Raw genomic sequence first — 12,268 nt, 5'->3', positions numbered from 1 at the left:
ATTAAATTATGGCAGTCTAAAGGATCCCTTCTCCAGTAAAATCGTCTCCAACACCTCAAAGCTCGCAATAGTTCGCCAACAACTCTTGAATAGAGATCCCTCACAATAACTCAGATAGCCTCTGCGGCCAAAAAAATACAAAGGAACCCGCGTCCCAATTCACTTGTTTTAATCTCGAGACGTCATTGTCTCAAAGATTACGGCCGCCGTAACCAAAACTGTAAACAAGAGAACTCATCAAAGCCTATGATGTCCCTCCTTTAAATTTGCCACCTTTAACCTCAACAAAAGGGGGGGATAAAAATTCTAATCACGGACGACAATGGACGCAGGTAAACAATCACGACCTTTTTTGGCTTCATTTTAAGGTGCTGGGTTTTAGGTGTTTGTGGAAATTAGCTGATTGATTTGGCTTACGTGGATTTTATTCAGATTAAATTTGAGATGTTTACGATTTTGGTTGATCTTGTTTTATCGATCGTAGAGGGAATCCTCGGAGAAGGCTTATGTTCCGTTATCCAACTTTATAGTTTGAGTTTTAACATTATTTTATTTTGGTAGGTACTTTACGTTTTTGGATAGTAAACATATATTTTTACAATATAATATAACCTTAGATTCAAGTTTTAAAGTTGTAATAATTATTGTATACTTTACATATAAATAAAATATTTTTGGATATTTATATAATAAATAGTTATAATGTCATCTTAGATATTCTTTTCTATATCGTCACAAATTAAAATGGAAAAAGATTTTCCAACCTACGTCAATCTGAAATCATTGTCAAATTTTTGTAGAATAATTTCCATCAGAATATACTATAATATTTTTCTCCTTCTGAATAAAGTCCGCGAAGCGATAAAGCAATAAGGCCACCTATTGCGTACCTCAGAAAATCTCTTTTTTATATACCTGTGCTTTCTGTAATGATGTGTTGGTGTGTAATAAAGAGTTATTGTTTTGTATTGTAAGTAAGTTTGAGGAATATTTAAAATGCACATATGGATACTTCAGTGAAAGAAGAAGAGTCTATCCATATTGGGTCCAATATTTCAGCTTTATTCTTAAAATACCTACTGAAGCCATAATAAAAACATTGCATCGACCGCAATTCACCATTTAATTAAAAAAATAGGCCTATGCGTTAGAAAATCTAAGTTATTCGGTCTTATGCTCATGTATTTTTGTATTATTAGTTTAAATATTGTAGTTAGAATCAAACTCCACAAAATACATATTTTGCTAATAAGCAAATTTATTATTTCAAGAAACTTTACACATATGCATTTTAGATTTACGATATGTCAAGAAGTCTTTAAAAAGTCATCAAATACAATATTTATGCGATAAATAAAAGTATTTTTGAAAGTAACGAATAGTTGTGATTTTTAGTCTTACGTTAAAAAGTGAGTACTTACTGGCAGGTGTCTAAATTTTAAATTTAATAAAAAAACTTGTAACATGACACTAAATCATAAAAATACTCAATAAAATCAAGTCTTGGTAAATGCAAAGCATGGTAAAATAAATATTCGTGTAACATTTCTCTTAAAACCATACTCATTAACATCATAATAATATTAATTTATTTACATATATACAAAAATCTTTAAAATATTTCCCTAATATATTTTATAATATTATTTTAGAATTTATAATTCATAAAGATTATTTACAAGTTATATTAAATGTAACACTCCAATTAAAGTACAAAGTATAATAATAAATTTCATAGCATCACAGTGAATTCATTTCATTAAAAATTATATGTCGTACAAAGTCGTTAGAACTAATTATGATTTATTTCAGTGTTAATTTGCTACTTAATTTTATAGACTTACCTATTCCACATTAAAAATTCTTTGAACTGGAGAACCTCTCTGATATTTGTCAAAATATTTTATATAATTTGATCATATAATATGAATGTCCGAACGAGAAACATAACATTGACAATAATATCTTTATTTGTGTAATAAAACAAAAATGAAACAAATATAGTACTTAATTAATGAAAAGACATGATTTCGTACATATAACTAAATAACCAGAAAATTTATAAATTGTCTAGTCAGTAATAATTTTAGGCTGTTTTATGTAAACATTACTTTGGATATGCATTATTTTAATAATTATTTGCATTTATTGTCCTATGTTTCGTATGAAATCTTTTTTTTTAAATAAACTGTACTTAATTTTATAGCTTCAGAATTTACTAAGGAAACGGCAATTATGAAATCAGTATTTGAAAGAAAATTCTTTACAGAAGCAAAACGAAGAAATTACATTGAGAAATTAAGTATTTTCAGTTGGTACCTAACATTACTGAGCCACAAGTTTAAGGTACACTTAATTTTAGGCAAATGTGAGTGCTTTGAAATTCAGTCAAGATATTCAACTTTATCTGTTTCAAATATATTCTTTCACTTTTGATTCCATACTTGAAAAGGATACTTCGATAAAAAACACACACTTTTTTCCAAAGATTACTTGGAATTTAACGTTTTGCAGCTTAAGTAAACCCAGTTTCGCTATTCTAATATTTATATCAAAGGAAACAGGAGGACAGTCTTCAAACATTAACTTCGATGCACATGCTTAACCTAAAACCATAGAGTCCCAAAATGAATTCAAAAATAGGCCTGTTTCCCTCAAATAAATTGGAAAAAACGCTAGTTTAAATTCGTGCTTTGTTTTGTTCGAACTCGCCGCGCGTTTTTTGTTTATAGAGTAATATAGACAGACTAGACACAGCTCTCTCGCGTGTTGGCAAGAAGGGGCGTCCTCGTAGTGACGACCTCTCTCCGCCTTGACAGAGTGCCGCTTGTTACGCTGCGACGATCGTCTGCTAAATTTCCAATGCTCTGTGGACAAAAAAAAATTGTTTTATTATAATCTCAGTCAGATTTGAAATAAAAGCAACCGTTTTGGAATGTTTCTAGATAAACAAGCTCTGATGCATTGTTATTTCTAAGTTTTAAGTTTTACTAAATTTATGAAGTCAAATGTTATTTTAAATAGCAAAATTGGCTTTTCCATTTCGATCACCAAACTGTCATGGCCAATATACTACTCGGAAACAGTTTTTATTCAACCAAGTTTCAGCTATACCTACGCTGCCTTTATCAAGATAAATACAGCTACTTAATCCTAAGCTCGAAGATTAATTAAATCCGCAAGATGATCAGCTGTAGGTCAATTATTGGGTAGGTATTAGGGAAATGTTATTAATAGAATGATCTGGCGCCCGTGCCGTCATTACCGACCGATTGAATTGGATCGACGTTCTAATGTCGGTGATTGAACATTATGAATATGATGTGTGATTAATTAATTAAGATGATATTACACGTGTAACGGCTACATTCTAAAATATCTTCTTAAATAATGTCTCTAAGGTCACGAGTGTTTTATTTTAACTTTTGGGTGGATGAACAAAACGTAGCGTAAGGTACGTTGTTAAAAAAAACGGCCAAGAGCGTGTTGGACACGCCCGAAATAGGGTTCCGTAGCCATACGAAAAAATAAGTAATATTTTTCTAAGGGTTTCGTATTTTGTACGGAATATTCCAAGTTTAGGTATATTTTATACCTTAGGCTGCTACTCGTATTTACTCTTAAACTACTAATAATTCTCAAGAAAATTTAACCGTTATAGTTTTCCTTGTAAGTTTGATATCCTTACTACCATCCTGAATTTTTTCACCCCCCCGTTTAAGATTTTAGAGGGGGGGGCGCTCGATTTTAATGAAAATTTGCACTTTAGTTGAATATTTCGCAAAAAAATCACTGAATCGAAAAATCATCTTAGCAAACCCCTAATGGTTTTAAAAGACCTATCCAACGATACCTTACACAATAGGGTTGGATGAGAAAAATAATCACCCCCACTTTACGTCTATGGAATTTTTTTTGAAGATTTTATTGTACCATTTTGTCAGCATAGTTTACATATATATCCGTGCAAAATTACAGCTTTCTAGCATTGATATTTCCTGAGCAAAGCCGCGGTCGGACAGACAGACATGGCGAAACTAATGTAATATAAAAATTGAATGCACAGAAAACATTATAGTGCAGAAGATTCTCATTTGAATAAATAAATAGCGACTCAATAAAGAACACAATAAAGTGCGGTTGCGATCGTACAAGTAAATCGTTATACAGCATGTATTTTTGATACTCAACCTGTAACCAGACGAAGATTTAAGTGCTGTGAACCGATATCAAACCCAATTGTTAATTTAGCATTAAATACCAGAGCGTAATTAATATTTGAAATTTACTAACTGCCCTTAAAGTTTGAGGTAGTATCAAAAATACACGCTGTATAGTACATCGCTAAAATTAGCGACGTGCTCGTAGGATCGCTCATAAGTAAATGCTTATAGTCATATTACTAATCCCTTACAAGATGAATCTCTTTCAATCGTTTCTTATCACTTCTGACTACGTCAGAGTTGTCTTATTTAAAAAATAATAAATAATCAATATGCCTACCCCATTTGGGAATACAGGCGTGATATTTGTGTGTATAATACTACTAATATTTAATTAGTTATACATTTCAAGCTTTCAGCGCAGCTTTGCACACGTATCCATTAGACCTAGCAATTGTATTAAAATTCCAAGATATCGCTATAATTCCCGTGGGAATCCTCAAAAATAACATTGTGAATTTCATTAACATTGTCTTGTTTCTGATATCCTGTCCATCGTTCAAAGATAAACTGGAAGAGATCCCTTTAAGGGATAAGTTCGCCTTTTTACTTTGTATTATCTGTTAATTTCACGTGTTTTATGAACAATAAAGAATAATACAATACAACATTGTTGATTTGACATTTGTAATTTCATGATTTAAATTCGGGTTTTATTACGTAGAACAAAACCAGAATATAAATCATGAAATTAATAACTACGAGAGAGACTAAAACACTGTGACATTTGTAACTATAAAATACGCTTATTCTGTAATTTATAGCTGCTGCTTCTCCGAAAAAAAAAATTGTAGGTATAAAAACCAGTGCCAGTTTTCATGTATGCAACAAAGACTTGAGTGAGATTTTCTCGATTGCGAGAGCATCTGGACGGGGTATATATGTAGCTCTAGTATAGTACCTTGGGAACGCGCGAGTGTCTTCTTGCGAGTGCCCTCGCGCGCGAAACGCTCCGTCTGGAAAGTTCGAAAATCGAAGTTCGTATCGTACCGTCCCTCTCGCTCTCGTACTAAATAGTATAAGCGTCGGAGGGACTGAACGACACGAACTTCGATTTTCGAATTTCGTAGAAGCAGATTTTAGATTACCTGAGCATCGGAAGCGGGCGTGTTGGGCGTATGCGGCGTGTTGCACCGCAAGTCTTGATGCAGGCTGTGCGCACTCCGCGAGGACCCTACTGGTGGAGAAACCACGGCGCCGTAGGGTGGCGGTTCTGGCGGCCGTTCGACGTCTCGTGCGCAATTAAAGTCTGCCAACAAGATCACATTTATTAATAACTAGCCGTTACCCACGACTCCGTCCGCGTAGAGTTAGTTTACGTTATCCTGCGGAAACTATGCAATTTTCCATCCATCCACTTTCGCATTTATAATATGAGTGGGATTGATAGGATTTTATGCGAGTTCAGGATTTTTTTTTTCAAATAAGAGGGGGAAAATGAGACTGCGGGTCGCCTGATGGGAAGCAGTCACCGCCGCCCGTGGATAGCCGCAACACGTGGGTTATCACAGGGGCGTTGCCGGCCCTTTGGGAGACTGATATAGGTAAAAAACTCAAGAAGATGGCCTGTTGTATGTTGTAGTAACGTGTCCGTGAAGATAAGACGACGTTCCATATTCGATAACCCAACCAACACAAAGTTGGAAAACTTATAACACCATTGTTGTGCTTCACCATTTGATGGTGAAGCACCAAACCCCTCAATAATCGAATTAGGCCCAGTAGGTACTTCACAATCCTAACTTTTCACAGATCCAATTCATCACGATCGCTTTCAATCCGAACTGCAAACGAATAGATTTCACTTCAGTAGATAAGTGCAATTCAGGCCTATTCGAAGTCAGAAAAATAGGCCTTACTGAACCAGTGAGTCACATTTTCGGCCTTATCTGCGCTTATCATCTGATGACATCGAGTACAGCCACTGGCCAGTTAATAAATAGATAAAGGACTCTAAAGCATGTTCTTGGTAAGCCTTTCACTTGGAGACTGATAATCTGGTGAAGTTTGATAAATACGGGAGACTCAGGACCGGCCATTGTGGTCTTTGGTGGAGGCCTATGTCAGCTAGCAGTGGACGTATTTATTTTTGCTGATGATGATGATGGCGATAAACACTGCATGTATGCGACAAAAATGTTTGATAAAATGCAAAAATACGCCCTCCTGCCGTTATGCTATAGGTAATTAAAATCAAAGCTTTGCCAAAGACAAACGACATAATACAAAATATAATCGAGTGTGATATTGAATTATGATTATCAAGATATTAAAGTATTTACGCATTCAAAAGTTTTAAACTGCCTTTGCTTCAAAATCCAGTTCCAAGTATTAGTGAGGAAATTTAATACGATTTTATGCCTACGAAACAGCCGGCTGCTTATTAAATTTATGTCTCCGTTTCGCAGTAAATGTAATTATGGTTTAGATCATGATATTAAATCAGTTCCGAGGTTTATTGAAGATTATATTAAAAGGTATTTTGTGACTGACTCAAAGTATCTATTGTCACTATGAGGTTCTTAAATAGGACAGTAAAATGAATTAGCCCATTCAAGAAAGATTTCATTAAAGAATCATTATAAGATATTACGCGATACAATTTTTTTTTCCAAGTGTGCAAAAAGCGCCATTTTTGTGAGGTAAAAATGTATGCGAAGAGAGGGAGATTACGTGTGATATTTTTAAACATTTACCTTTACCAAGAGGCACAACGTCAGGATTTTTATCGTCCGGCTGAATAGGAGAGTGGTTTGTGCTCTGGATCGATCCTATGTACGCCTTCACTGTCTGAATGGGAGCTGGAAAATAAAGAAAATGTTAAAGATGAACTAAATTTTGAAAATATTATTGTGTTCAAGGAACCTTTAAGCCGTTATTTAGGAGGCCTTTAAAGCTTTTTCTCAATAATGTCTGCAAAAGTCGTCATTGCTTACTACATTATCAAAAGGCGAAGTGTATTGTTGACGGTCAAACAAAAAAAAATACTGGAGTGCTAAACTCTCCCGTAATGTTATATAAAAATAATTTACGTTATTATATTAATGACATTTGAACGGAGTATGTATTTTTCTAGAGAGATAACTATTCATTAAGGATTTATAGAGTAAGTATACCTTCTATAGTAATGACAGTAATTACTGTCCAAATCTCACGTTTTAAAATGAAACTGAAATTAAATTGTGAACTAATTATCGTTATTATTGACTTGGCATCTTGAATAATGTAACAGTTACCTGACGGTACTAATAACCTAGTTGTTAAAAAACAATTGTATGTTGGATTATTTGATAAGTTTTTTATAGCTAAAAATAAATACTACAAAAATAAGTTGCAATTCAATATCGCTAATGACTTTGACTAGGTATCAAAATTGCCTAAGTCATAATACCACTATGACGTGAGTGTGATTTTGACTATCAAAAAAACAATTCGCCAACTTTATGTATGAATGTTATTTAAAGATAGTATTTTTCTATAGCTGCAAACACGAAGAAATTTCATTTTTACATTTTTTTATTTTTTATTTAGGTATATTATCATCAATGGCTCGCAATACGTATGCCTAGGGCTGGAAGTAGTTAATTGCTGGCTAAATGGAAACGTAATTTAATGGTTTACTAATGCTAATAACGTTTGGCAACCTGTTTCATTTCGCAACTTTTCATTTCCCAATTGTTTAATATTTCTGAAACTGTAAATATTTCAGGATTTTTATAAAATTAACCTAACCTTACCCAAAGGGTTCTACACGATGGAACAGAAATAAATCCTGAAATATTTAGTTTTAGAGTTTGCGAAATGAAAAGTTGCGAAATGAAACAGGTTGCCAAACGTTACGTTGCAAAAACGCAATACTCGTGAAAAATTATTGACTATCAAAATACAATTCACCAATTTTTTGTATCAATGCCATTTTATTGAAGGGAGTAGGTATTTTTCTTGCCAAAACACCTAAAGCTATTGCAGGCACAGATAAAAATGCTGCAGTACCTACTTATGTAGCTATCTATAAATCTAAGTAGGTTAACGTTGCCTGGTACGTAGCCCATACTACAAGACCCCATAACACGAGATTTGCTAACTTTTCGATTAAATTTTATACGGTATTTGACTATTTTAATTTATTTTAGAAATCAAACAATTTGTGTAATGGAACCGAAAAATAATACAACGGATACATAATAACGGAGTTCGCTACCCTAGAACGACACTTGGATAGATGCTGTTAGCAAACAGTTAAAGCAGGGTATTTAATTCCAGCCCTTCATTTTCTGTTCCATCCATCCTTTCTATTCTACCATCACTCCGCTCTACTATTTACCTCGGAGTAGATGGCCGGTGATGAAGTCCTGCTGAACGCTCCGAGACATTGCAAATCAATGTGTATACGTAATATACTGCCAGAGTTATTTTTTTAAATCCTATTATACCTTTTTTATTTTTTTTCATAAGTGGCCAGTTTCAGAAACTTTCTGTATGCCCTAAGTATGTTTTTGGATTGTATTATACTTTTCTTTCAGAACTACGTCTTCTCATGCACGAGCTAGCCGGCTGCAGATTTCATTTTTGTTTTATTTTTTAATTGTGTTCCTTATCTAAATAGTTTGTTGCACTAATAAAAAAGTTTTAAATTAACAGCAAACTATTTTATTTTTTGGTCGTCCACATCTTTAATTGACGTCTCTGAGTACGGTATAGCTCTCATTATTACGACTAATTATCTACAAAATAAATTGCGAGTAAAGTTAGACTATAAAACTTAAAGACAAGTATGGAAGCTTTCCCCAAATAGCCAAGTAAGTAAATAAAAACATTCTTTCCGAGAAAATATATTATTTATATGTATTGTTAGTTTTTGTAGCGCTAAAGTACAAGTAGACATTTATCTTAGTCAGCCTCTAATGCGTTCTTTCTAGGCTTCGACCCATTATCTTACAGCGAATAAACAATAAATACTACGTAGGCTCTGCCTTAGTGATTTGTGATTTCCTTGCTAATTATCTAAATTGTTGTTTAACTTATAGAAAACAAGATGCGTCTGATAAAATGTACCTGTGTTTGTTAAAATCAGTCTACTAAAATTGTACTTACATAATTATGTATGATCATTTTGACAAATATTAGACGACCAGATGGCCAGAGAGCCAGAGTCACCTGACCAGTGGTCAGAGAACCTGACTACGAAGTTTTAGGTCCCGGGTTCGATTCCCGTGTCGGGGCAGATATTTTTATGAAAAATACGAATGTTTGTTCTCGGGTCTTGGGTGTTTAATATTTATATGATTATATTTATCCGTTGCTTAGTACCCATAACACAAGCTTTGCTAAGCTTACTTTGGGACTAGGTCATTTGGTGTGAATTGTCCTGTGATATTTTTTTTATTTATTGCATTCGGACTTTCAACAAGTATGCGAGCCAATATGGACCCAGTAGGCACATATACTTACTGCAGCATAATGCTGTCAAGTTACTTTTCAACATCATCAAATGTTTTTTTTCTGTAAATTAAAAAAAAAAAAAAAAAAAGTGTTTATTTAGCAAAGGACACTTGTTACAGTTCATGCGATTTATCTATGAAAGCTAGTAGACTGCACTTGTACCGGCGAGCGTGCTCCGTGATTAGCGCAGTGTGCACATCTACAAGCTTTCATAGTGATCCATACAACACTGACGACCGTGCCTACACGCGGCGAATTAACCGTAGATTTTCACGGCTATAAACGTGTGTGTACAAGAGGCCTAATGCTGTCAAGTTACTTTTCAACATCATCAAATGTTTTTTTTTCTGTAAATTTGTGTATTATTAAGTTTGATGTCGAATAAAGTTATTTATATGTCTAAAATCTCTGCTTTATTAACAAATCCCAGTAATATTACTTGTACTACTATTATTATTCTGTGTGGTGATATCATAAATAAGAAAGTTCCTGAAGATATTACATTTATAGCTTGCCATTTAACTAGAACAGATCCTTCTTTTGAAAAAAAATCAACGTTGTATTTATTATTGTCCGTTGCTATTTATAGTTTTTATCCCGTTACATACAATAATGTGTGTACTTACATACCTACATAAGTCCTATAGCTATGTTCATCTAAATCACGGATAGTCTGTTCATTCTGTATTCAATGACCATCTGCACAAAGCTTTATTTATAGCTCCGGGTGATAAAATCTGCAAATGAATATGCAAATGTTGCTTCAGACTCTATAATTCAAAATAGACCAGAAGGGTCTTTAGAACTTACTGACTAAGAGAATTCTAAGTCATTGGCCTCCTAAACTACTAATTGACAGCCGTATACCGCGACAACGCAACGCTGAAGGTAAATCCTTTAAATTACATTACTCGTAATATTTTAGTATACTTATGACTGCAGCTATTCGTACTTCGAAAATTTTTACGAATTAATTCATATTAAGAGTCCCCAGTACGCTCGCGTACTCATACAAACTTAGTTTCGTTCTAATTTACAAGCAGCACTACCAGATCAAAACGGAACTTTGCGACTAAAATGGGAGCAGCCATTACGATGTTTATAAATTAGGTTTGGTTAAAATGAAATGTAACGGACAGAAACAATAACGAATTTCCATTTCTCATTTATAACTTAAAATTAATGTGACTTTATTTTGTTACTTGAATATGAACAAAACTAATTATAAGCATCAAATAGCTGCTCCCATTATAGTTGCAGAGTTTATTTTGTTTCAGTGTATGATTGGTTTTTTGGAGTCTTTTGTATTTTTTATTTCAACTCCAAATTTGTTACTTCAAAACCAAGACTCCAAAAAACCAATCATAATTTGATTGCTTAGTAGCGACATGTCTTGTCTGGGTGAGCGGTTGGTTCCGAAAGAGTGTGACGTCTCTCGATGAGAGCGGAACGTAGATGTCGCTAGTGCTGCTGCATAAATAGCGTAGTAGAATTAAGCAATCTGAGATATGTATGCATAGGAAAAATTCGTGTCTAGATTCCTGTCCAGTGTTGGTGTAGGAGTTAAAGCAAGCAGCACGGATTGCTGAGGACCTGGGTTCGATTACCAGCACTGTTCTCTTTTTCTGGTTTTTCTGTGCATCCATGTCTCAGTTTATATTTTCGATATTGTTTCAGTGTGTTGTTTCTAAATTAGAACGAAACTACTTTTGTATGAAAATGCGATCAGCGGCAAGCGTACTGACCACCAAGTGCACTTGAACGTCTGTCATGATTGACACGCTACATATGCCCAATAATAGATGTGAACCTGTAATTTTTTTGCCAATAACATAATTATAATTAAAGGATAACTATTGGGACAGTGATAAGCAGTTCAGTCTGTTGTACTTTTATCTTATTTCTACTAGAAAAATATAGACTTTTGTTGGTCTGAAATTGTTTGTTTGTTTTTTTTTTATATATTGTTTTAAACACACTATGCATAATACTCTTTGTAGAAAAGTAATCTTAAGTAATCTTTATTGCTCCATATTACCAGTATTCAAAATTTCAAAGGCATTATGCTCGGACATTTGAAGGATTGTATCTATGTACTTGATGGATTTCATAATGTATGAAGAAGCTATTAATGGCAACAAAGGCACAATGTACGTAAACGTTTTACTATTGAGCATTTTTCTGACACGTCATCCAATGAATATTACATCATCATCATCATCCCAGCCTATATGCGTCCCACTGCTGGGCACAGGCCTCCTCTCAGAACAAGAGGGCTTGGGCCATAGTTCCCATCCCACGCGAGCCCAGTGCGGATTGGGAACTTCACACGCACCATTGAATTGCTTCGCAGGTTTGTGCAGGTTTCCTCACGATGTTTTTCTTCACCGCAAAGCTCGTGGTAATTCCGCACATGAGTTTCTAAAAACTCAGAGGTGCGAGCCGGGGTTTGAACCCACGACCCTCTGCTTGAGAGGCGATAGGTCAAACCACTAGGCCACCACGGCTAGTAAGGCTAGTAATTAATATTACATACAAATGACAAAGTTTGGATGTTTTATGTCCGTAGTTTATATCTATCAGTCTACTATATCAAAAACAGC

The 12,268-nt window shown here is 34.2% G+C and overlaps 1 protein-coding gene across 1 annotated transcript; it reads right to left on the bottom strand.

Moving 5' to 3' along the window:
• Nucleotides 1–1,289: 1,289 nt before the first annotated feature.
• Nucleotides 1,290–8,596, bottom strand: LOC141445551 (uncharacterized). Its single transcript, XM_074111387.1, has 4 exons — nucleotides 8,548–8,596; nucleotides 6,920–7,024; nucleotides 5,312–5,472; nucleotides 1,290–2,867 (listed from the first exon to the last, which is right to left on the bottom strand). The coding sequence occupies exons 1-4, from the start codon at nucleotides 8,594–8,596 to the stop codon at nucleotides 2,748–2,750; spliced, it is 435 nt and encodes a 144-aa protein (XP_073967488.1). The 3' UTR covers nucleotides 1,290–2,747.
• Between the last annotated feature and the right edge of the window lie 3,672 nt (nucleotides 8,597–12,268).

The sequence above is a fragment of the Choristoneura fumiferana genome, chromosome 2, assembly GCF_025370935.1.
Source record: "Choristoneura fumiferana chromosome 2, NRCan_CFum_1, whole genome shotgun sequence".
Classification (NCBI taxonomy): Eukaryota; Metazoa; Arthropoda; class Insecta; order Lepidoptera; family Tortricidae; genus Choristoneura; species Choristoneura fumiferana.
The sequence above is the reverse complement of the archived record's forward strand: the minus strand, read 5'-3'. Positions and strand labels throughout refer to the sequence as shown.

Coding starts and splice junctions, on each gene's coding strand:
- LOC141445551 (XM_074111387.1), bottom strand. CDS start 8,596: ATGTCTCGGAGCGTTCAGCAGGACTTCATCACCGGCCATCTACTCCGA. Junction 5,473..6,919: donor CGTTGTGCCTCTTGGTAAAG/GTAAATGTTTAA, acceptor TCTTGTTGGCAG/ACTTTAATTGCGCACGAGAC. Junction 2,868..5,311: donor CGCCCGCTTCCGATGCTCAG/GTAATCTAAAAT, acceptor TTTTGTCCACAG/AGCATTGGAAATTTAGCAGA.